General features: G+C 34.8%; 1 protein-coding gene across 1 annotated transcript in view; it reads left to right on the top strand.

Moving 5' to 3' along the window:
* Nucleotides 1-26,262, top strand: part of NUDCD1 (NudC domain containing 1) — a 75,783-nt gene that overhangs the window by 712 nt on the left and 48,809 nt on the right. Inside the window, exons 2-3 of the mRNA XM_063079740.1 lie at nucleotides 12,808-12,962; nucleotides 25,520-25,705. Coding sequence (XP_062935810.1) covers nucleotides 12,808-12,962; nucleotides 25,520-25,705 — 341 coding nt within the window. The remainder of the gene's footprint in view (nucleotides 1-12,807; nucleotides 12,963-25,519; nucleotides 25,706-26,262) is intronic.

Here is a 26,262-nt window from a genome sequence, read left to right as displayed (position 1 = left end):
AGTTGGTTTAGTACCCATACTGCTACTACTTGCTTTGTTTATCTGTAGCCGGCCAGAATATTCTCATCCAAGTTTTTGCAACGTAAAGAACGTCATTTTCGTTAACGATAAAGCCCAGAGGGCTGCATTTTTTAATACACTTCTGCTGATGATAATGCATGTTGTCAGTGGATCACATTTTGAGAAATACTGATATAGAGATAATTGCTAGACATTAGCGTATCAAACCAGTGTTTATTAATTCATTTATTAAATTCAGAAGCATCTATTCAGGGCCTGTTTTGAAGATATCATGTGCTGATGATATCAAGATAAATAAGACACAGTTAATAACACAGAAATACTTTCATCTAGTTTGGAAGAAAAGTATAAACATAATTATAAAATACTGTGAGAAGGAAGTAATTGGGATGTGCACAAAATACAATGGTAGTATTTGAGTATCTTCCTAAACCAGGCTGGGGGATTTGGGAAAGCTTCCTGGAGTTGATACCTAAGTTGAGCCTGAAGGGATAAGTAGGAGTTCACGTGGGTGAGAGAAGATGAGCTTGATTTTTCTTTTCACTCGTTTCCTTTCTCTCTTTCCCATCCATGTTTCCTCCAGTCAGTAAATGGTACTACCATGTTTAGTTAGCTAATTCATTTAAAACAGACAGAAACAAAAAACACCCCAAAACTCAGTGGCTCCAAACAAAAAGCAGTTGTTATTGCTCACAAGTCTACAGGTCAGCAAGGTGGTTCTTCTAGACCTGGCTGGGCTTATCCGTGCTTCAGTTATGGGTCTGCTAGGCAGCTCTGCTCATCCTGGCTAGACTTCCTCTTATGTTTGGGGTTTTCTGGCTATTGGCTGGTTTAAGTTTATTTTAGATGATCTTGACCTGACTCTTCTCCATATGGTCTCTCATCCTTCAGCAGGCTAGCCCAGGATTGTTCCAAGAGACAAGTAGCAATGCGTAAGTACTTTTTCAAGCTACGGCTTACAACAATTTTGCTATTGCCCGTTGGCCAAAGCAAGTCAAATAATCAAGCCTAGCTAGAGTCAATGTGGGGATATTGCCCGAAAGGGCAAGACCCCCCAAGGAGGGAGGGCCTCACCAGGAGGGAGGGCCTTACCAAGAGGGTTCTTGGTTTTGCTAGAGAAATAATTCAAGAGCAAGACAAATAATGAAAGTAAAGAAAAGTTTATTGAAAGAAAGCTAATTTACAGACAATGCCATGCTCTCCCCTCTGAAATGAAAATGAGCGACCCCTTTGTTCTTTCGGTGAAGGTTTTTATAATTCTACAGTTTGCCCAACTTTATGGAAAAACACTTTCTGTCCTACAGTTTATCATTTATGCTGAACTATTGTATAGTGAAACCTCATGTTCTTCATGCCTGTGGATGATTAATGTGCCCCTTTTAGTAATTCTTCATTCTTTGAGGAAGAAGGTCAGATTCCCTAATCCTTGTTTGACAAGGTTGTTATTTTTATTTTTATTTTTTTTGTCTTTTTCGTGACCGGCACTCAGCCAGTGAGTGCACCGGCCAGTGGCCAGTCCTATATAGGATCCGAACCTGTGGCGGGAGCGTCGCTGCGCTCCCAGCGCCGCACTCTCCCGAGTGCGCCACGGGCTCGGCCCAAGGTTGTTATTTTTAAAGTTAATGATTATATGAGAGGTTTTTAAGTCACCCTTCAAGAAAATAGTGTTACTCATGCCTGTTAGCTATAGCCTCTTTCATCTTCCCGTCTAAGGAAGGTCATACCAAAGGGCATAGATCGAGGGAGGCATAACAAATTGGGACTGTTAGTGCAGGTCTGTATTGTTGCTCATGATGGAGTCATCTTTGGTGTATTTTTTCACTTTTAGCTCTTTCCAGTTTGTGAGCAAGTCCAGTCAGCCCCAGATTTTGACATCTCTGTGCCTGTACCCTAGTGCAAATTGTGGTTATCTCTTTCCTGAACTATATAGTAGCCTTCTGACTAACCTTCCTGCCTTCAATTTTTGGCTCCTTCATTACATTCTCCTTAAGGCAGTAATCATTGTTGTTTTAAATTCTATATTGATTTTTTGTCTGTTTCCTCCACTAGATTTGTGAGCTTCATGAAAACAGGATGTTTCTCTTTTGCTCATTACTCTGTCCCTAGTGCTTGGTGTATAGTAGATATTCAATAAATTGAGTAAATGAAGAAGAGAAGGAGTTCTTGAGGTCATTCCATTCATGGGAAAGCTTGAGCAAAGGCAAAGAATTCGTAGGTTGTATGCTGGACACTATTGCAATCCTGCATTATTGTAGCAAAAAATCTCTTGGGAAGTGAGAAGAGTTAGAGAGGGCCCTGTTTGTCTTTTGGACTTTATCCTGTCAGTCAGTGTTTCCCAAATTTTTTTGTATTGGGCCATTACAATAAAAAATAACACTCAACAGTTATAGTTTTTCCAACTTTTTAATTTTTTTAAGTGGAGGTGTTTCTTAAGAAATATTCTATCTTTTAATAAACAAGAAGATATTTTAACTCCAAAAAAGCAGGAAGCAAAATCTTACAATAGTTTATATTGAATACTAAATTGAAACTAAATTGAATGTATTAACTTTATAAAAACTCAGTAAGTTGTCCTTTTTCCCCCCCTCATTTCACCAGTGTCAGTCATAGATTCTGTATTTGGGATGCACAACTGGAGGTGATGAGGTGTCATTTGAAGGTTTTAAGTATAGAACGTAAACAAACAGATCTGGGGGTTGAGTAGTTACTCTCAGCTCTGTGGACGTTGAGTTTGGAAGATGAGAGAAATGGAGACAGAACAGTTTGGAGACTTTTGGAATAGTTCTCATGAGGGGCCTTCATAAAGAATTACTTGAGGATGTTGAAAAGGTTAGTTGTTTTAAAAACAGCGGTTTCTAGAGATAATGCGGTATATTCCCAACAATTTTTTATCCTAACCCAATGAGTTCACTTTAATTCAGCAAACCTTTGTTGGGTACCTCAGATGTGTGAAACACCTCATTTAGGACAAAAGCATGGACTCTAGTCTCAAAGAGCGTGACTCACTGGCTTATTCTCTTATCTTAAATAATGTTATAAATTATTCAAAAATTCCTTCTGTTATACAGTAAGTGTCACTTTGTCTTTTTTCTAGTTCAAACAACTAAGCAAGAATTTTTCTAGTTCAAACAACTAAGCAAGAACCTTTTGAAGTAAAATTATAATTGCCCTGTGGTTCAGCAATTCCATTTCTGGGTATTTATCTTATGGATATCCTTTCTCTAGAATCTTCATTTAGTACATGCCTTTTATATTTTTCCCCTTATAGTTCACCTAGCTTATTCATACTTTATTCTTTCATCTTGGTTTGCATGTTACTGCCTCAGGGATTTCTTTCTTTACTGCCTAGTTAGAATCTATACTGTAGAATCTGTACAAGTTAGTATCTATACTATATTTTCACATAGTACCCAGTACTTCCCAGACTTTATCATATACTTTGTAGCATTCAGTATCCATTAACTCTTCCAAGACTATTAGTTTTGTGTTGATGGGCCCCATGTACATCTTTATCAATGCTTTATCTCCAGGGCTGGAGCATGCCTGGTAAGTAGAAAATTTTGTATTAGACACACGTTAAACAGCTTTATTGAGATACAATTGACAATTAAATTTAAAATGTACAGATTAACAAGTTTTGACATACGTACACACCTATGAAATCATTACCACCTCAAGATATTAAATTTAGCTGTCATCCCCAGAAGTTTCCTTGTGCCCTTCTGTAACCATCCCTCTGCTCCTCCCACATCTCCCCATCTCCAAGCAGCTACTGATCTACTTTCTGTCACTATAGATTAGTATGCATTTTTAAGAGTTTTATCTACATGGAATCATATACTTTGTACTTTTTTGGGGGGTCTGGCTTCTTTTACTCAGCAGGATTATTTTTAGACCATCCTTGTTGCATGAGAAAGGGTTATGTGAAATAAATTTCTTTATCCCTGGTGGTATTCTTTGCTCTGAAATCAGTCTGATACTAAAATAGTCACTTCAGTTTTCTTTTGATTAATATTACCATATTATATATTTTTTACAGCCTTTTCCTATTAACCTATTTTGTCTTTGTATTTAACATGCATTCCATATTGGCATAAATAGTTAGGTCTTGCTTTTGTATTCAATCTGACACTCTCTAATCTTTTGATTAGACTGTTTACATTTAATGTGATTATTGATTTGGTTAGGATGGGGTTTTTCATCTTGCTTTTGATATTCTGTTTATCCCATTTAGTCTTTGGAAAAATTGAATTTTTCCACTTTTTTGCCTTCTTTTGTGTTGTTTTTTTAAAATGAATCCATTTTGGGCCGAGCCCGTGGCGCACTCTGTAGAGTGCGGCGCTGGGAGCGTGGCGACGCTCCTGCTGCGGGTTCGGATCCTATATAGTAGGATCCTATGACTGGTGCACTCACTGGCTGGGTGCTGGTCACGAAAAACGACAAAAAAAAAAAAAAAAAAGAATCCATTTTTATTTTCTTTATTGGCTTATTAGCTATAGTTCTTTAAGATTTTAATGGCTACTTTAGGGTTTATACCTACGTTTTTAACTTATAACATTACTGGATATATTTAAATGACATACTATATCATATGGTGCAGGAAACTTACACCAGCAGGGGCCGGCCCATGGCTCACTTGGCAGAGTGCAGTGCTGATAATACCAAGGCCGTGGGTTTGGATGCTATGTAGGGATGGCCGGTTGGCTCACTGGCTGAGTGTGGTGCTGACAACACCAAGTCAAGGGTTAAGATCCCCTTACTGGTCATCTTTAAAAAAAAAGAAAAGAAACTTATACCAGCATACTTTCATTTCTCTTTTCTTGGTCTTTATGCTGTCATCGTCATCTATTTTACTTTTACATATTATTATAAACACTGTAATACACTATTACTATTTTTGTTTAAATAGTTATCTTTTAAATAAATTTAAATGATAAAACTTACGTAGTTGCCATTTCTAGTGTTCTTCATTTCCTTATGTTGATCCATATTTTTGCCTGGTATAATTTTACTTCTACCTGAAGGACTTTTAATATTTCTTGTAGTGTGAATATTTGGTGATAGATTCTTTCGGCTTTTGTAGTCTGAAAAAATCTTTATTTTGCCTTGTTTTTCAAAAGATGTTTTTGCCATGTATAGAATTCTAGGTTGACAATTTTGTTCTTTCAATACTTTAAAGATGTCGCCTCCAAACCTTCCTGCTTGTATTGTTTCTGATGAGAAATCTGATGTTATTCTTTTTTACTGTTTTTTTATTGAAACATAATTGGGGTACAAGTTGAGTATTAATACGTGTGTATAATATGTGATGTTCAAATCCAGATAATTAGCATGTTCATCATTATAAAATGTAATCATTCTTTGTGCCTATTAACCAATTTCTCACTAATCCCCACCCCTTTTTCCACCTTTAGTAACCATAGTTCTGTTCTCTCCTTCTGATCATTCAATGTATTATTGTGACCTTACTTCCTCCCTTCCTTCCACTTATGAGTGAGGACATGAGGTATTTTTCTTTGTGTCCCTGGCTTATTTCACTTAACATAATTTTCTCCAAGCTTATCCATGCTGCTGCAAATGGCAGAATTTCATTCTTTTTTATGGCTGAGTAGTATTCCATTGTGTAGTATACCACATTTTCCTTTTCCAGTTGTCTGGCAATGGACATTTAGGTTGGTTCCATATCTTGGCTATTGTAAATAGGGCTGCAGTAAACATGCAAGTGCAGGTAACTGTTCAGCATGATAATTTATATACTTTCGGTATATACGCAGCAGTGGGATTGCTGGATCATGTGGTAGTTGTGTCTCTAGTTGCTTGAGATAACTCCATACTGTTTTCCATAATGGCTGTACTAATTTATAGTCCTGCCAACAATATACAAGGATTACTCTTTCTCTGCATCTTCTTCAGCATTTGTTATACTCTGTCTTTTTGATAATAGCCAGTCTAGCTTGGGTGAGGTGATATCTTAGTGTGGTTTTGATGTGCATTTCCCTGATGATTAGTGATGTTTAGCGTTTTTTCATGTCCCTGTTGGCCATTTGTATGTCTTCGCTTGAAAAATGTCTCTTCAGCTCCTTTGCCCATTTTTTAATTGGATTATTATCTTTTTATTGTTAAATTGCTTGAGTTCCTTGTATATTCTGGATATTAATCCCTTGTCAGATGTATAGTTTACAAATATTTTCTCCCATTCTGTAGGTTATCTTGTTGCATTCTCTTTGTCCTCACACAGATTTGCCACATCTCTCCCTTGGGTGATGTAATCCTTTGAGTAATATGCAAAGGATTACTCAAAGCCCATTTCCTCTGAGCAGTGAGACACCCCGAAGGGGTTAACTGCCTGGAACCTTCAAGAGAGAGGCATTCCTCCTTTGGGAAATTAACACTGAACTGGAGTTCTGTCTCAGTATTTATTCTCCAAAATAGAAAGTTACAGAAAAGGAACATAGTTGGAGTTATGGCTAAGTATAGTTTAACAACAGAGGCTGATAACATCAGTGAAATAACAAAGTGACATTCCATAATGCCGTTTGCAAGAGGTTAAGTCGATCCACCAACAAAATCTTGTTTTTAGCAAACATTTTGTTTCCTTACTGCAATTTCCTTAGTACGTTTACATAACAATTAAGTAAGGTTAACCTGCACCGAGGACATCTACCCTTTGAACCAGCAATTTTGCTCTGTTACAATTCTATATCTATATCAGAGGCTTTAGCCTGGGGAAAGTTTCCTGTGTTTTGCAAGGTTAACATTTCTATATGTAATTTTAAGAAGTTAGCCTAAACCTGAAACTGCAGGGCTTTGGAAACTAGGCCCTGTGAAATACATTTGCTTTATAAATGTTAGTGTACTCCACATTGTCTTTTCACTCTGATTGTTTCCTTTGCTGTCCAGAAGCTTTTTAATTTGGTACAGTCCCATTTGTTTATTTTTTCTTTTGTTGCCTATGCTTTTGAGGTCTTATTCATAAAGTCTTTGTCCAGTCCTACATCTTGAAGTGTTTCCCCTATGTTTTCTTGTAAGAGTTTTATAGTTTCAGGTCTTATATTTAAGTCGTTAATTCATTTTGAGTTGATTTTGGTATGTGGCGAGAGGTACGGATCTAGTTTCTTTGTTCTACACATGCATATCCAGTTTTTCCAGCACCATTTATTGAAGAGGCTGTTCTTTCCCCATTGTATTTTCTTGGTGCCTTTGTTGAAAATCAGTTGCCTGTTAAGTTTATGGGTTGTTTTCTGGGTTCTCTATTCTGTTCCATTGGTCTGAGTGTCTGTTTTTATGCCAGTACTATGCTTTTTTGGTTACTATAACTTTGTCATATTATTTGAAGTCAGGAAGTGTAATGCCTCTGGCTTTATTTTTTGGTACAGGATTGCTTTGGCTATTCGGGGTCTTTTGTTGTTACACATGAATGTTAGAATTGCTTTTTCCATTTCTGTGAAGAATATAATTGGTATTTTGTTGGCGGTTGCATTGATGTTATTCTATTTTTGTTGCTCTGTGCTCAGCATGCCCTTTTTCCTCTGGCTGCCTTTAAGATTTTTCTCTTTTGCATTGGTTTTGAGCAGTTTGATAATGTTGTACCTAAGAGTGGTTTTCTTCTTGATTTCTAAGTTTGAGGGTTGTTGAGCTGTCAACTGTAGGTTCATAGTTTTCAACAAGTTTGGAAATTTTTTGATCTTTCTTTCTTTTTTCTTTCTTCTTTCCTTTGAGGACTCCACTTATCCATTTTTTAGATTGCAGGAAGTTGACCCCAGCATATCAATGATATTTTCATTTTTTTCTTTCCATTTTTTTTTTCTGTCTTACTCTGGATAGTTTCTATTTTCATGGCTTTAATTTCATTAATCTTTTCTCTTGCATGTTAATCTGTCATTAATCCCATCTGCTGTATTTTTCATCTTAGACATTATAGTTTTCATCTCTTAAAAGTTGGATGTAAATCTTTTTTTACAGACTTTCATGTTCCACTTTATCATTTTGAACATATGGAATACACTTGTAATTAATAATTGTTTTAATATCTTGTTCTGCTGATTGTAACTTCTGTGTCAGTTATGTGTTGTCTTCTATTCATTGGTCAGTCTCCTCAATATGGGTTTTGTTTTCTTTCCTCTTTGCATACCTGATAATCTCTGAGTAACAGAGATTGTGAATTTTATCTTATTGGGTACAAGATATTTTCATATTCATATAATCTTAAGGTTTGTTCTGGGATGTACAGTCGTGTTGCTTAATGATAGTGATACTGTCTGAGAAATGGTATTTTTGTTGTGTGAACATCGTAGAGTGTACTCACACAAACCTGGATGGTATAGCCTACTACACACCTAGACTATATAATATAGCCATTGTAATCTTGTGGGACCACCTTCCATTGTTGACCATAACCTCATTATGCAGTGCAAGACTGTGGTTGAGTTACTTGGAAACAGATTAATTCTGTTTAGACTTGCTTTTATGCTTTGTTGGGCTGGTCTGGGGCAGTGTCAATCTAGTGCTAATTGTTCCCCACGTCTGAGGCAAGACTTTCTTGTATAATCTATCCAGTATCCCACAAATTAGGAGTTTTCTCCATTCTGCCTGTTGGGAACAGTTACAATTCCCAGCTTGTGTGAATGCCTAGCACTGTTCGTGTTAATCCTTTCCTGTCCTGGGGTCATTTCCTCAAACACATACCTTCAGTACTCTGCTTAGTACTTGAGGGAGAATCTCTGCAAATCTCTGGGTTTTCTCTGTGCAGCTCTCCTACTCTCACCAATGAACTAAAACTACCTTGGTCTCCCCAGTTCAGTGTCTTCAACACAGGGAGTCTGTCAGGTTCTACCTCATCTTCCCTCTTTGTGCTGTGGTCCGGAACCTCTTCAGGACAGTAAGCTGGGGCAGTGGTAGGGCTTACCTCATGTGTTTCTCGTTTCTTGAGGGTCACTATATCCTTTGTTGACTGATGTCTGGTGTCTTGAAAACTGTTGTGTAATTTTGTCTGCTTTATTTTATTTTGTCTAATTGTTTGTGATGGAAAGATAAATATGGTCCCTATTATTCCATCTTGGCTACAAGCAGAAGTTGTTCAGTATATATTTTTAAGTGACAACATAATTTCTATAGAAAAATGGAAACAATTGAAAAGAGTTAATGAAGGTAGTGAGAAAATGGGAGTTTAGATTGTTTTTTAAAGAAGTTTGAGAAGAACAGGGTAAGAGAGAGCTCTGCTTTCAATGCAGGACAGAGGAAGAAACCTTTTTCATTTGTTTTTTTTTGTGAGTGGGGAAGTTTTCAACATTATTTAAATGGAGGGGAAGGGACCAGTGGAGAGGAGATAACTTCTGGCAGGAGAGAAAGGACTCATAAACACCTATGTGGGAATTAGCCCTCGGAGGTAGAAGAGGAAGAGGGAAATCAATACTTACTCTTCTTATGTGTTGTATAGCAAATACACTGCATGTTTTTAACTTAAGCTTGTCAATAACTTTGTGGAATAAGTATGATTAACCTTTATTACAGATGAGAAAATGGGATAGAAAGGTTAGCTAACTTAACCAAGCTGCTGATCAGTGGCAAAACTGACTCTAAAGCCCATGCTTTTTCTAATGATCTATGTGGTCTTTCTGGGCTATTTCTCTCTTCAGAGAGGGGAAAAAAAGCTGGTAAAGATTTGGGCTATACTTGGAGTAAAGGGGGAGAAGAACCATTATATTTATGTAGAGTTCACTATAAAACTCCTATCTACTTTTATGGAGGAATATATGGGGAAGATAGCCAGATCAGTGTGTTGTTATCACAGAAGCATTGTATAAAATGGTTTTGTGCAAGCAGTGCTCTTAACTCTGGCCATGCCCTGTTACAAAAGTCTTGCTTCAGAACCAGTCACACAAACTTGTACTCTTTCTTTTTTACATCCTCATACACAAATAGCAAGCTCAGTAATCAGGTGGAAAGAAGACTGAATCCATTGGGTTGATTCTAGAAGATAAAAGTGATCCAAGAAGTGACATTTGTGTATAAGTTAATGTTCTTTGCCTCTCCCTCCTTTTTTGTAAAATGCTGTACTTTGCTTATATAGATATTAGATTAAATTGTATTTAGTTGACATCAAAAGAGTTGAATACTGGCAATTTCATGTGGTTCGCTATAATAGTATATTTTGAGAGAAGAAAAAGCAGTAGTGACTACCACAGTTAGCACTGTTAGTACATGAGATAGGTCTGTTTTATTTACCAGTGTATGCCTAATGCCAAACAAGCACAGTGTCTGGTGCATGGTAGACATTCAATAAATAACTTATGAATGGAAAACTCGGTTTTTGAGTCTCCATGAGGCTTGTATGAAAAACTATAGATTCTGAGGTTTTGTAAAGATTTGGGGCAAAAGTTAGGGGAGACTTTCTTGTCAGGACCTAAGTTTTATTTTTAAGACAAAGAGATAAGAGTTTTTATCAAAGCTCTTTTATTTCAATACGAGATAACATACAATAGTAAAGATATTTACTACATTGGCATCTCCACAAAAAGATTCCTCTTTTTCAACCATTTTAAAGATCCAAGCAGAGGTTAGAGCCTCCCTGCCTTATCCCTCCTCTTTTTCTTAGGTGAGCTCAACAAAAGAGCTCTCCCAATGGTTAAGCTCTGTCAGATTCCGGACAGTTCTTTTCTCCTTTTAGTTAGTTGCTCTGCCTCTTGCTTTTATACTGAAGATGATCAACATGGTAAATGCAACTGTAACTTTTCCTTTCTCATTTGGGGCCAGAGAGGGGGCCTTTTTCTGTGTACTAACAGAGCTTTTACAAAATACTAAGCATATAATATGCTCTATGCTCACTTCTATGTTCTCATTACTTATATAAATTATCTTGTAAGATGCAGTAACCAAAACCCTACTGTAGCATGGTCTCCTAGTACTGGTTTTACAGATCTGTATGTTCACAACTGAGGTGTTGTAATAGGCAAACAGCTAAATTCAGGATTGTTCAGGATTGCCCAGGGGGTCTTTGCATAAATATAAAGAAAATGTATTACTGCTTTGGACTATTATGTTACCATTCACATTTCCTGCACTATTAAGTTTCATCCACACAGTGGTGCTAGAAAACCGAGAATTGATCATTGTTTCCCTCCTAATCAGTAGAATATGTATTTCTAACCATTTGTTGTAAAATAAACCCTTCTTGAGTTATATAACAGTTTTCTCGGTTATATAACTGTTATTTTCTCTGTCACATCTATTATAAAATTATGATTTTACCTCTGGAATGTCTCCAAACTTCAGACATCCTTCACCCGGATGACTGCATAGCTTCCAAATAGATCTTCCTGAATTTGCCCCTGCTCTGCTCCAGTCTATTTTTCATATTGTAGTTATAAGTACTCTTTTATAAACTCAAATCTGAACTTTACTCTCCTGCTTAAAAGTTGTTAATGAATTATTATTACATTGGGTTTATCAATAAGATAAAGTCAGGTCTTTCATGATCCAACTCCTTCCTAGTTCTTTAGCTTCATTCATCTGCAGCCTTCCCTTGGACCCGTCTCTGTTTTGCTCTATAGTTTAGCCAATGTGGACGTCTTTTGGTTCTTTGAACACAAGTTTTCTCCGTACTTTGCCTGTTTTCCTTCTGCCTGGAATAAATAGAGGTGTGGATGTGTATGCGTAGGTATATATCTTAAGATATATACTTTTGTCTTTTATATTTTTTGGCCTTTTATATTTTGTCTTTTATATTTTGCCTCAAACCTTAGAAAGCTTTCATTAATCTCCCCAAATATGTCACCTCTCTACATTATATGTTTTCATGGTACCCAGTAATTTTTGTTGTAACATCACAGTTAAATTATATAAAATTTATGTGATTATTTGACTAATGTCCATTTCCTCACTGGATCATAAGTGCTAAGAAGGTAGATTCTATACTCTTTGCTCATCACTGTATCATTGGTGCCTATTAAAATATGAGTGAATAAATGTAGTCAGCCAGGACTCATGTAAGGTGTTAGAAGTAGGAACAGGTGAGCATTCTGGGAAAAGAAGAAAATAGTTGCAGTTAGAATACAGTAAAGTGATGAAATGGGGTGGGTAGGAAGAATACGGTAAAGTGAGTTTTATATTAAGGTTATGTATTGACCCAGCGTAGTTCACTAATATATTTCCTGTTGAGGCAGGAATTAATTTTAGATCATGGGCATCCCTGAGCTATAATGGTTCCAATCTGCATGGAAGAGCAGGAGTAATGGAAGGAGGAAATCACATTTGGCAGATGTAAAGTTAGGGAAGGAGCCGATGCTTTGGTGGAGGGAGCCTTGTTCTGTGATAGGAAACTTTGTTTCTATTCCAACTGTGATATTGTTTTGTTCTGTACCCTTGGGAAAGATGTGGTATGGTGTTGGAGAAGTCACCAATTGTTTTTACATTTATTTCTGTGACTATATAATGAGATAATAGAAATATTCTCTTTATTTCTTAATGTATGATAAAAATGAATGAGATAGCAGAGGTAAAAATGTTTTTTAAAGTATTAAAGCACTTTATAAATTAGGGTTAATATTTGTCCAGAATATGGGAAATCATTTTTAGAATTTCTGTTCTTTTCATTCATAATTAGAAAAAAGAAGTGCCTAAAAGAATAGGTCTCCAGAAATTATTTTTGAATGAATGATGTATAGTGGATTGTTCTGAAGGTCTTTGTAATTGGCATTCTGTGATTTCTTTTCCTTGTAGGCATTCTGCAGAAAGGAACAATCTGAGGTAAGACTCTTGATGTTTGTGTTTATTTTTCTTGTATTTCAGATGTGGCAGAAGTAAAACTTCGAGATGATCAATACACACTGGAACACATGCATGCTTTTGGAATGTATAATTACTTACACTGTGATTCATGGTATCAGGACAGTGTCTACTACATTGATAACCTTGGAAGAATTATGAATTTAACAGTGATGCTGGTAAGAAAAGCATATATAATAATAGGATTTTCCAATAAATTTGATCTTTTATTTTCCCTTTGAATCCAATATATGGAGAGTTGAGGTTCATGTATCTTTAGTATATGGAATCCTATCAACAGTCTACATAAGGCTCCATTTCTGCTTAATTCAATTTTAATTTTCCCTTTTTTCCTGTTGCTTACACTTATTTATTCCCATCCACTCCCACCATTGGGCAATCACTCTAATGGATTTTATATATTAATACAGATGTAATTTTATGTCTGCTTTTCCTTTGTGAGGTGTTGTTGCTAAGTATAATAGTGGGTTTTTCTGTTTTGCCTTTTAGTTAATTTTTGCCTTATATATTTACAACTATGTTAATTGGGTACAAACATTTAGGATTGTTTTGTCACTATGAATTGATCCTTTTAGCATTATGAAATGTCCCTTTTTATCTCTAAGCTCTGGGAATAATTTTTGTCTTGAAATATGTGTCTGAATTAATATAGTGATTGCTGGCTTTTTTAAAATTAAAATTTATCTTTTTCTATCATTTTTTCTTTCAGTTTATCAGTGTTCTTATTTTTAAAGTGGGTTGCTTATAAAGAGCACATAATTGGGTCTTGTTTTTTATCCAGTATGACAATCTCTTTTAATTGATGGTCTTAGTACATTGGTATTTTATTTAATGTAGTTATTGATATTCCAGAGTTTTTCTTACTATCTTGATATTTCTTTTCACTTTGTCCTGTCTGTTCTTTGTTCCTTATTGTCTCTGTTTTCCTTTTTTTGAGGGATTAATCAAGGTTTTTCTTTTTTAAAAAATTTTCTTAAAATTCCATTTAATTTTCTCTTTGGGGTTTTCATCTAAACCTGCTTGTATTATTATTATTAATATTATTCTGTTAGTTTTTTTTAGCAGAGGGGAGTAAGATGTACTATTATTTTTAGTGGTTAAGGTAGAGATTATGGTATTTATCTTTAAATTATCACAGTCTGCCTCTAATTAATATTATTTCACTTAACAAACAATGTAAAAACCTTACAATAATGTCATTCCTTTCACTTCCCCCTCACTGTTTGAGCTATTTTTGTCATATATTTTATTTCTTCATATGTTATAAACTCCACAATACATTGTTAATATATTTAGGGAGGTAAAGTAGTTAGTAGAAAGGGAACTAGATATTTAAATCATACTTGCTAACTGAGTTAATTTTAACATGTTTATTGAAAACCTACTTGTTGCAGGGCACTGTGATATATATTCCAGTACTTATATGATGTATTTTTTAGATGCTATGATAAGGTGAATGTACATGTAACTATTACATGGTAATAGTGTTAAAGCTGTCAAAAAGGATACAATGAATTCTCCATATATCCTTGGCTTCAGTTTCCTTGTATAAAATAAGGATGATGATAAGGTTTTTCAAAGGTTAAAGCAAAGTGTGTGAAAATGCTTTAAAAAGTGGAAGTTATATACAAATATAAAGAGGTGTTAACATAGGCCTTGGGATATGTCAGCTTACCGAAGACAAGTACCAGCTGGTCTTTGCTACACTTACCCCTTCTTTGAGAGCAATAGAACTGTATGACAAGAATCAATTACAATAATACCAGGTAACCTTTACTGAGTAGAGATTATTACATCTCAGGAACATTTCTAAGCACTTTACACATATTAACTGTTTAATCTACACAAGAACCGTGTGAGATAGATAACTATTATTATCCACATGTCACAGTTGAGGAAACTGAGGCATAGAGATGTTTGTAACTTGTCAAAATCAAACAGCTATCAAATGGCAGAGTCTGAATTTGAACTGGTTTATTCCAGAGTGCCACAATGTTCTACCGATTCTCCTCATAACTGCTTAAGAGATGGACAGTCTAGCAAGGTAAACAATGTTATGTGATATTATCCAAGCGGGCAAGAGTACCCTTTGGCACTGACAAACTACCAAAAAAAAAAAAAAAAAAGCAAGCTTAAAATTTTTGTTCCAAGTGTTAAATTCTGTATCTTCTTCCTAGTCCTAAAATTTGCTCAGTGCTATGTTGGTAAGTGAACAACTGGCTCTCTGGGGGGAGAGGAGATGGGGGTTGATTTGTAGAGATTGGCAATTTCTGTGGAGTAAAATACTGTCACCATGGCCAATTTGAAGCTACTGATTGTAAAATTCCTAGAAATTTAATACTTGGCTTCCATGAGTTAGTAGGAGTTGGCTTCAGCACATTACTGCATTTGCTAGAACTAAATAATTTAAAGAATGAAAAAGGAGAAACTAAAGAGTGAAAATTGTACCTTTTCTCTCATTTAAATTTGGTGAGGGATGGTCAGTTCTTTTACTTTTCCTCACTTCCTACAATAGTGATTTTTTTTGTTTTCTTTTTCAAAGAGGAAAGAATGAATAAGGTTACGAGTTTCCCTAAGCAGAAAACCTTTTTGGCAACAGAAATTCTTCTCTGGAAAAAAATAAAAAGCCTTTGGTCTTAAACATTAGACTACTGTTGAAAAACTGATAGTCAAACAGCTTTTATGATAAGCATAGTGTCTACAGTGGAAAATTTAACACTAATTGGATATTTCATGATGTTAAGGAATTATTACTTTAGGTAAGTTAATGATATTGTGTATTTTTTTACAAGTCCTGTTAGAGATAGTTACCAAAATACTTCAGAGGGAATGACCAGGATTTGCTTCTTAGTAATATGGATATATGTGTAGGAGAAACAAGATTGACCATTTACTGATAATTATTGAAGCTGGGTGATGGGTATATGTAGGTTTATTATATTTACCTACTTTGGTATATGTTAGAAATTTTTCATATTAAAAAAGTAAAAATAAGAAGTTACAAAAGAAAAATATCTCAGTCATCTTATGTAGGCTTCTAGTTTCTTCAAGAGACAGTGCTTTTTATAGTGGGAACACTTTTATGGTATACATTTGTGCTGTGGACTGAATTGTCTTCCTACAAAATTCATATGTTGAAGCCCTAACCACCAATGTAACTGTATTTAGAGATATAGCTTTTAGGAGGTAATTAAGGTTAATTAAATGAAGTCATAAGGGTGAGGTTCTAATCCAGTAGGGTTGGTGGTCTTATAAGAAGAGGAAGAGAGTTCTGTCTCTCTCTCTCCACATGCACACACTGAGAAAGGCCGTCTGGAAGCCAGGAAGAGAGCCCTCATCAGAAACTGACCTTACTGGACCTTGATGTGGGACTTCCAGCTTTAGACCTGTGAGAAATAAATTTCTTTTAAGCTGCCCAATCTATGCTGAATTGTTATAGCAGCCCAATCAGACTAGTCCAGTTATATATAGTTTTAGACCTGGCTCTGCCATGGACAGATGAGTTCTGTGACCATGAGCAAATCACTTCTTCCTTTTTGGAGTCCCGTGTGTTCATTAGAAAATAAAAGTCCTGAATCTGATCAGTGTTATCTGTGAAGCCCCCGAACCCTAGGTTATTCCTTGGAGCTGACCTCAGAGGCCACTGCATAGGCAGGGAAGACCACCTGTCTTCCACCTACCGCCTTAACTGCTACAGATGCAGCTCCACATGTTTGTCTTTTCCACATGAAATTTCCTTTACAGAAGAGATTCCCTGGCAAAAACAAGTTTGACAATTGGATAAGATTACCTCTTAGACTCTATCTAGTACTTCATCATGTTATTACCTGAATAGTAAATGATCATTCTAGACAATGTGTTGTTAGTTTCAGTTTCCAATTATATTGATCATTTTCGTATTTCCTCTAGCAGGTTGTAGCATTTCACTGTTTTCAGCCTTTGAATGTGCTGGCAGGCAGCTTATGGGCTAGAAGTCAGGGACCTGGCTAATCTACAGAGAGGGTTGTATTTCTGAAACAATGAGTTTTGACTATAAGTGCACATATATAGTATAACTGCTGTTGTCAAACAGTTGCTTAAAGTTTTTATGTCATGGTCTTTAGAGTTATGTGCTTATTTATTTAAAATCACTAGGGAAGAAGAAGAAAATTGAGACTGTCTTAACAAAATTGAAGAAAAGAGTTACACATGAGTTGTTAGTGTAGGTGTTGTGCTTCCCTCATCTTTCTTATAACTCTGCTCCTTTGTGAAAGGATGATTCAGACTATTCACATCAAATTGCCTCATTTGTTCTCTATCCTCTGAATAGTTTCAAAGCTTTTTATATCATGTACTTATGATTAATTTGGCCTATTTGTGTTATCTCTTTAGTCTTTAAAAGTTTCCACCATTATTCATTAGTGAGCTATCATTTCTTGTTTTTTTTTTTTTTTTTTTTCTCTTTTAAAATTTTGTTCAGTAAAATACAAATAATTTTCTCTTATGGAACATTTTTAGTGAAACCTGGTCGTAGTAGTTTAAATAAATGTCTTGTTTCTCCATCTTTGGGGAGAGGGATTTGATTAGCTCTCTTTTGAAGGTTCATCTAAAAACAATTTTGTTTTATTTTACTGGTTTTTTATCTTGCAGTAATTCCTAGAAAAAAATCCACTTGAAAACATACTCTCATATATCTTTAAATTGTTGAGATAAGTAGTTTTCCTGAATAAGAAATATTTATTTTTCTTTAACATTTATTTAATGCTACTATGTGCATAGTAGCTACATACACGAATAAATTGATAACGTGAAGCAGTGGAAGTAGCAATAAGATGCAGAAGTAGTGTGGAAGGGGGAATGATAAGTGTTGAGGGATGTAGTGTTCAGGGAAGATTTCACAGAGGCGACATCACCTTAACTGAGTTTTGAAGGATGAATTAAGAGTTTGCCATACAGATCGGGGCAATGGTGTATGTACACAACTTAAGAGGCACGTTTGGCAGTCTTCCACAGGCATGCTTGCTCACACTGTAGGTATTCTAGCTTGTTATCACTGAATCACAGAGTATGTATGGAAATGCCTAGAAGGAATGTAGGCTATGGCTGGAGATGAGGTTGGCAAGGCGGCAGAGGCCAGGTTTTGAAGGGAGGGGAGGAGTAGTCCTGTTATTCTGTATTAAGCAAGAGAAAGTTTGGTTCTTTGATTTTGTTTAGTACATACCGGACTGGGAGAAGGGAGTAGATAGGTTCACAGTTAGACCCAAAAGCTTTGTTTATCAGTTAACTCACTGATAATCATAATTTGGGATACCAATTCAACTTAAATCAAAAAATATTGTCTGGAAATCTGGAATGAAAGTTTAATGATTGCATTTGAAGTATTATAGATAAACAGTGTGGACTGGTCAGTCTATTTTTCTTCCACTGGAAAATGTCCATGGAAAATCAGATACTGTAATTATATTAAAATAGCTTATTTGACATGGAATCAGAGCAAAGATTAATACACGTATGTCTTTGATTGCTTTTCCTGAGCTATTACACTTTTCTATGGACCCATTAGGATAACTGGTTATATTATAGTTCCTTATTTAGTTTAGTCCCTCTCTACCTGTCTATGGACTCATTAAAGACACTATACACATGTATATCCTGTATGTGTACTATATACTTGGATAGTGTGTACACACAAGCTGTTTGTACCTGCACTTAAATTCATGCACACTCTATTGCCCATACATGATCATTCGTGTTCATACTCTGCATATGCATAGTTTACATTTTATTGTGTCTTCTAATTTTAAGGACTTTTTTGTTTTTTAGATTCTGTTACCTTTGTTTAGGAGGACAAATCTAAAATCTGGAATTTCACCTATGGAAATTCTCTAAGAATATTAGCTTATAGTGCACATTTACTATTTACTCAATGTTCATAATATTTATTGAAAACCTAATATATGCCATGCATTGTTGTAGGCATTTGGGAATGCTGCAGTGTACAAAATAAAGTCTCTTCTATTTATTAATTTACAGTAGAATTTGAACCACTTTCTCTTCTCTATTTCCCAATTTGAGCTTGACATTGAAATAACTTCTTTTGGCACATGTTTATACATGTTCAAAGCAGTGTACATCTACATATAAATTTGTTTCATTTCCTGTTAAAGTTAGGACATTTTAAATTATTTTATTGGTAAACAATAAGGAAAACATAATTTAGAATGATGACTTCTGGGAAAGTTTTTACATGTTGCCTTCTTTCTTGGTTTGCAGTGATCATTCTCTGTTCTGAAATCTTCTAACACTTCATATGCATTCTCTGTTTAGCACTTGGATTATAAAGTCTATGAATTATTTCATCGAAAGACATAATATGCACTCTAGAAATTGTTTAGTAGATCCCCTAGGGAAAAGACCTACCTTACACCTTTTTTTCTCAAATAATAAATGACTGTATGATTGAGTGGCTCCAAATGTTGGTTTTTGTAGGTCTTATCTCATGGGCTGGCAAGTATCCAGAGAGGAGTCTCCAGTTTATTGTTGAAGAGTTAAAAGGCCTAATCTTGGCTTTCTGGGATCCACGCAGAGGAAGAGAGTTTGTGGTCTCGCCTATTAATATGTGGGCATTCACCGAATCCCCTATTTTCTTTCAGTGGTATCCTTTACCCCTGTACTCAGCTGGGCCTGATGTCTAGAGTCAGTCTAGTTTAAACTTTTGATAGAGAAATCTCCATTTTTTTCTTTTTTCTTTTTGATAGGATGAAGAATTTATATTGATTTGGAGAGAACTGGCAATTTTATGACCTTTTTTCCCCCCTACCCAGAACATAGTACGTCTTTCCCTTTATTTAAATCTACTTTTATATCCTTAAGAAAGATTTTTATAGTTTTCTCTTGATCTTGTATTTTTTTTATTACATTTATTCTTAAATATTTTATAGTTTCTGCCTCTTGTGAATAGAATATAATTTTTTTCTATTTCCTTTTCTAGGTACTTATTTATTGATAGAGAAAAACTTTTTCATATGAGCATCTGCTTTATTTGTTAATTCAGTAATTTTTTACCTACTCCCCTTTAGGTTTTCTAAGTATACAATTATATCATCAAAGGGAAATATTTTTCTCTCTCCTTTTCCAGTGCTTAATGAAAATGGAAATGATGTTCCCATGTCATTTCATTTTTGTCTTACTAGACAGAACCTCTAAGACAATGCCAAATAATAATGCGGATTTCAGGTATCCCTGATTAGCTCTTGATTTTAATTGTAATGGCTTTTTAAGTTTTACTAAAGAAAATACTTATTGTTGGTTTTTGGTAAATAACTTTTGTTTTAAAGTTATTTCTTTCTGTTTTCAATTTAATGTTTTTTTATTAAGAATGATTACTAAATTTTATCATATTTTCAACAACCACTTACTGTTAATGATCATGTGCTTTCGATGATTTATCAATATAGTGAATTAAATTGATATAGTCGTTAATTTCCTAATTTCTTAAATTCTAGAAAAAAACCTTTTTGGTAAAAGTATGAGGGTCCTTCAGAAGGTTCATGGAAAGATTTGTATTTTCTTTCATTTCTATTTTTCCATGAACTTTTTGAAATACCCTTTTATATTCTTTTGATATATTGTTGTATTCTTCTTGCTGACATTTTACATGTAATATTTGCATTTATCTTCACAAGTCTATTGTAGTTTTAGATTTTGGTGATATCTATCAAATTCTTTATAAAAGTTTTGCTGGCTTTTCTAAATGAATTGGGGAGCTTTCTTATTTTTCTGATAGCTGAAGTAGTTTAAATAAGGTTAGAATGATCTGTTTTTTATAGATTAAATAAGGATCCTCTTTGGATGTATTATATTCCTATTGTCCTTTTCAGTGCTAGCTTTCTAATCACCTATCCAGTTTATTCATTGGTAATTGGTTTGTTCAAACTGTTTCTTGAGTGTTTTTGTAATATTTATTTTTGTTAGGGAAAATGATTTATCTCTTAAGTTTTCAAATTTGTTGCTGTAAAGTTGCATATATTATTTAAGATTACTGTATTTTCCCTCGTTTCTCTTTTCTTTCTGTATTTTTCCTGTTTTTACTTAGTCAAGGTTTAGAAGGGTATTGTTTTATTTTCAAAGAGCCATGTTTCAGGTTCTTTTAGTTTGTTTTCTGCTTAATTAACTTCGCTTCATTCTTTGGTTTTCAAACTGTATTGTACCTCAGAATCACTTGTAGTAATTGATCAAAACAAAAACTGATTTCAGGGTATCACTACTAAAACTCTGATTCTGTATGTCAGAGTTGGTCATGGTCCAGGAACCTGCATTTTATCAAGCACCTCAGAGGATTTTGCTTGTCCAGTGATGACCAAGTCTTGAGAAACCCTGCACCTTGGATACAAAAGAATACCATGCTTATTTCTTATTATTTTTCTGATCAGCAACAAAGGAAATCAAGCTGTTCTTTGAGCTTCAGTGCTGGGGGCAGGTGGAGAGTATTGTTTGTCCACTGACTAGACAGTGGTTTTTATATAGCCACTGTCATAGAATACAGCTGTTCTAATGTCCATTTTCTTGTTTGAATTTTTATTTTTTTTTTTTAGTTAAAGGCACTCATTCACATATCCCAAAGAGGCTCTTTTCCTGTGGCTGGTGTGATCAAAGTGAATGCTGTAGGAACTGAGACTTGAAGTCCACAGGTTGCTTGGCCTTTAGACTTTGTCAGGAGCCAGCAGATGGCAGCAGTTCAACACAGAGGTTTATCGAGGCATTGTACTTCCAAGGATGTTTAACTTACAGATTTACAATCCTCAATTTTAGAGAAATGTCAATTGGGAGGAGTGTGCTTAGGAAGTAGAAAATGCCTTTGGAAAGAAAAAAATGGTGTTTAAAATTTGGTTATTATGTCATCATTCTATATGGCATCATGGCTCATTTTATAGTAATGTGTTCAGATTTTTAATATTTAGGGAATTTTATCTGTAATAATTTTTTTCCTGTTTACCTGAAAAGCTAGTTTTTTTCTGCTGCTAAAGAAGAGCATCATTTCTTGGTGCCTTTTTAGTTTGCACTTAACGGTCCAAAGGACAGTTACTGGATTCCATTTGTAAGAATGTATTTGTGAGGCTGTGTCTTGGAGTAACAGGTTACAACCACTTGTCAGTCCAGCTCAGTTGCATGCCAGTATGTTCACCTGTAAGCCTGAATCTCAGCTTATTTTCAACAGTTGAGTTTATTAATAGGGAGCCACTTATTTAACTGGTTAAAGAAAAAAATAGAAGGGAGTGGTAAGTTCTTAGGACTATGTGTTTAATGCATTATTGAAAGCTTTATGTTACATAAAGACATAACTCAGTCAAATGGCAATTGATTAAAAACGCCCTTTCTTAAAGCTTTAGCAAAAAAAAAAGAGGACGGGGGAGAAAGAAAAAGGAAGATTTTTATACTCTCTTCCACATAAAGTTAATGGTTGTTAGTGATGAAAGACTTTCTCCAGAAAAAGATCACTTCCTTTTAAAAGGGCAAAATTTTCTAAATGTCAGTGTCTAATAATACTGGTAAATGGTATCCTTACCTAATTTTGCTTGACAATTTTTTAAAACTTAGTAGCCCTTTTCATAAATGTATATGTATTAGAAAAATACTTTGTTAGTTCAGAGCTTCCTTTCTTGTAGGTGCACCTAAGAGGGCCCCAAACTCCTGTTCAGAGGTGTTTTTTATAAATATATACAGTTTATGTATTAATTCTTGTTCACTATTTATAATGTCATTTATATATAATATATGGGCATTATAGTTTCTGTATTACTTCTTATTGACTCAGGAATCTTAATTAAAAATACTACATAGTAGCCTGAAGGAAAACTGAATATGGTTAGTAACAGTCAAAGTGGAGTTTTTCTTTGGAAGTTGTGCGTATTCTAAATTTCATTGAGATCTGAAATAGCATGTGTTCAGAAAAACTTGGGAAATGGTTTCCTCTCAAGAAAATGTGGAATAGGGGAGAGGACACCAGCTTCTGAAATAGGGTCGACCAGGATTTGAATCTTGAGTTTCAGGCAAATTATTTAGTCTTTTGGGGGCTGGCCAGTTGCTCAGTTGGTTAGAATATGGTGCTGATAACACCAAAGTCCAGGGTTTGATCCCTGTCCTGGCCAGCCACCAAAACAAAAAATAAATAAATAAGTAGATAGTATTTACTCTTTTTGCACCTCTCTGTTTTCTTAGAGTGGGGATAATAATTTCAACTTCACAGGGTTTGTGATGATTGAATGGGATCAATGTCAAAAGCTCTTATTTATTACAGTGCTTGTACATTATAGTCATTCAGGAAGGTCTAACGTTCATCAATGTAATTTTAATTCTTCTGCAAATCAGCTGCAAAATATTACTTCAGAATGATTTTCAACATCCTTGAACATGGTTACATAAACCCTTTTTGTGAGAAAAAAACAGAGTGATTGGGTGAGACCTGGACATTTTAGATGCCAATTATATAAAGCATTATTATGAGGACACTTAATAAAACTGTTAGTTGAGGTTATTCAGAAAAATTTAATGCTATAATTTAGGGTTTACAGAAGAAAATATTTTATTGCTTATAGTTCAGTTCAAATTAAAATGTCCCTTGAGAATTAGATTTCAAAAGTCAGAAACATTTAGGTTGCTTTCACTTTAACTATAATTTAATTCAAGTAAGAGAGGCACTGTGTGTTTCTTTTGTGTTTTAATTTAACTAATTTTTGTTTCACATTTATATACTTGAGTATCTTAATCATTCTATTGCATATTGTACCCATTTACCTGATAATTGATTTCTAAAAACCTCAGTCATGTGTAACCATTTATTTCAAAGAAAATGGCTTAAAATGTTTATAATTGTATATAAAATGAGGAATAGTCATTTAACAGGTTAAGCCCTGCATTCTTCCTTATAATGGTTTACTAGGTTAGATGCAGTGAGAGGCATGTAGTGGAGACCACTGTTTTGAGGAAGGAATTCCATTTTCTCTTATTAATATTTTTTAAATTATGTTTATTACACATAAATTGCTTGGTGTAAATAAAGGTAGTGTATTTGAAACAAAGGAAAATTTTGCTTTACTCCCGATCTTTCCTACCGCCAGTCACACTTCAATCTTATTTTCCTTTCTAATGGTAAACATTATTAACAGGTCAGCATGTGTCTATCTATACTTTACTCTGTGCTGTCATATCACAACATTTGTTTGAGCATGTATGGATTTATATTGCACATATTTTGTGTCTTATTTTGTTTTAGTTAGTATATTGGAGATCTTTTTATGTCAGTGTTATAAATTCATCTCAGAATATTTAACAGATTTGATATTCCATAGATATAATTAACCATTCCCTGTCAGTACTCTCCAAAGACACCAGGCACACATCTGTGTTTGAACAAGTTGGATTTATTACTTTTTGTTGCAAGGGAGAACACACACCATGAGGAACCATAGAATGTCTCAGAAAAGGATTTAAAAACAGGATGATATTATAGGATTTGGCTAGTGTTGTGTGATTGTTGCGGGGGAAATTAGAAAGTACTCTGTTTTGGATACTGTCAAGAAACTGGAAAATTTTGTGATGGGAATCTAATAAGTCTCATCTAGAAGGAGAGAAGACTAGACTGAGGCTTAAGCTGTAATTAGTGAAGAAGCTACAGCTACTCATATTGGCCTGGATGAGGGTCATATTTATAGCTTTCACAGTGTTCATGTTTTATCTGTGTTCACGAATCATTATGGAGTGACACTATTTTTCTCCTGCTCCATCATGGTTGCACAGTAGCCTTGTCTGGCGTTTATGTTTATGTTTATGTGCCAGGCCAACTTACAGCAAAACCAAGGCTTGGCTGGTACTACTAGCCCAGCTCCATAATGTCATAGGCTGCTTTTTTCCTGCTCACTCTTGATAAACAGCTAGGTCGTTTTTTAGTTTTTATTGGCACACTTTTTCATTGTTAAAATGAACATCCTTGTTACATGGATCTTTGTGTACATGTGCAAGTATTCTTACAGAACACATTCCTACAAGTGAAATTGTATCAAAGGGTACATAAAACATCATTAAATTTGACTTATAATCATTTCAAAAAAATTTGTACTTATTTCCATTCCAACTAACAGGGTATTGTAGCCAAGAAAATTAGATTACTCCATGGTATTAATTATCTATTGCTGTGTAACAAGTTTGAAATTTAGTTACTTCAAACAATAAACGTTTATCATCTCACACAGTTTCTGTGGTCAGAAATCAGGGAGTAGTTTAGGTGGGTGGTCTGGCTCATGAAGTTGTAGCCAAGATGTCATCCAGGACTGTAGTCATGTGAAAGCTTGACTAGGGCTGAAAGATGCATTTCCAAAATGGTTTATTCAGGGTATTAGTTATTAACAGAAGCCCTCACTTCTTCCCCATGTGGTCTGTCCACAGTCATCCTCACAAGATGGTAGCTAGCCTCCCTCAGAGCGTACAGTCTGAGAGAGAGTAAGGTAGAAGATGTAAAGCCTGTTGTGACCTGGTCCTAGAAGTCACATACCATCTGTCATATCTACTGTATTTTATTTGTTAGAAGTGAAGCAATAGTACAGCTCATACTCAAAGAGAGGGGAATTAGGCTCCAATTCTTGAAGTTGAGAGAAAATACTACACCGCTGATATTTATTTTGTGTGTGTGTAGATCAAGGAAGAGGAAGGGATTCATTTGTAATGTTTGGCTTCTTTTTAGGACACTGCTTTAGGAAAACCACGAGAGGTATTTCGACTTCCCACAGATTTGACAGCATGTGACAATCGTCTTTGTGCATCTGTTCATTTTACATCTTCTACCTGGGTTACCTTGTCAGATGGAACTGGAAGATTGTATGTCATTGGAACAGGGGAACGTGGAAATAGTGCTTCTGAAAAATGGGAGGTGAGGGTTTTTAATTTTTTTTAAGACTTACACAAAGTGCAGAAAGTATATGTAAATTAGACCTTATTTATTTTAAAATAACACTTTTACAAGGTTAGTTTGCATATGATCACTTGGTTTTTCTGATATATACTGTTTTGGATCTCTTTTTAATTAAATTATAAAATATATACCTTTTACATAACTGATATGTTAACCATTCCTGTTTTGATCTGGGGTCAGTGCAGTTGCCAAGAATAGCATTCATTTTTAGCAAATATTTCTTGAGTACCTTATATATGTAAAGCACTGTACTAAGCACTGACATTGCCTACTTCTTCTTAAAGAAGAGTTTACCAAAACTTACATTGGGATGTTTTTCTCCCTTATCCTCAAGTTAGATTTGCTGGTATGTTTACATTGGTCAAATAGTGAGTTTACCAAAGTATTTTCTACTTAGAAAAATACATTAATATATAAATATACTTATATGCCAATCTCTAATATACCAATTTTACTTCTGTTTAAAAAAAAAAAAAGGAACAGATTTAAATATGAGGGGTAGGTTAGGATTTAAA

The sequence above is a fragment of the Cynocephalus volans genome, chromosome 15, assembly GCF_027409185.1.
Source record: "Cynocephalus volans isolate mCynVol1 chromosome 15, mCynVol1.pri, whole genome shotgun sequence".
NCBI classification, from domain to species: domain Eukaryota; kingdom Metazoa; phylum Chordata; class Mammalia; order Dermoptera; family Cynocephalidae; genus Cynocephalus; species Cynocephalus volans.
Note: the sequence above shows the minus strand (reverse complement) of the source record. Positions and strands in the feature narration are given on the sequence as shown.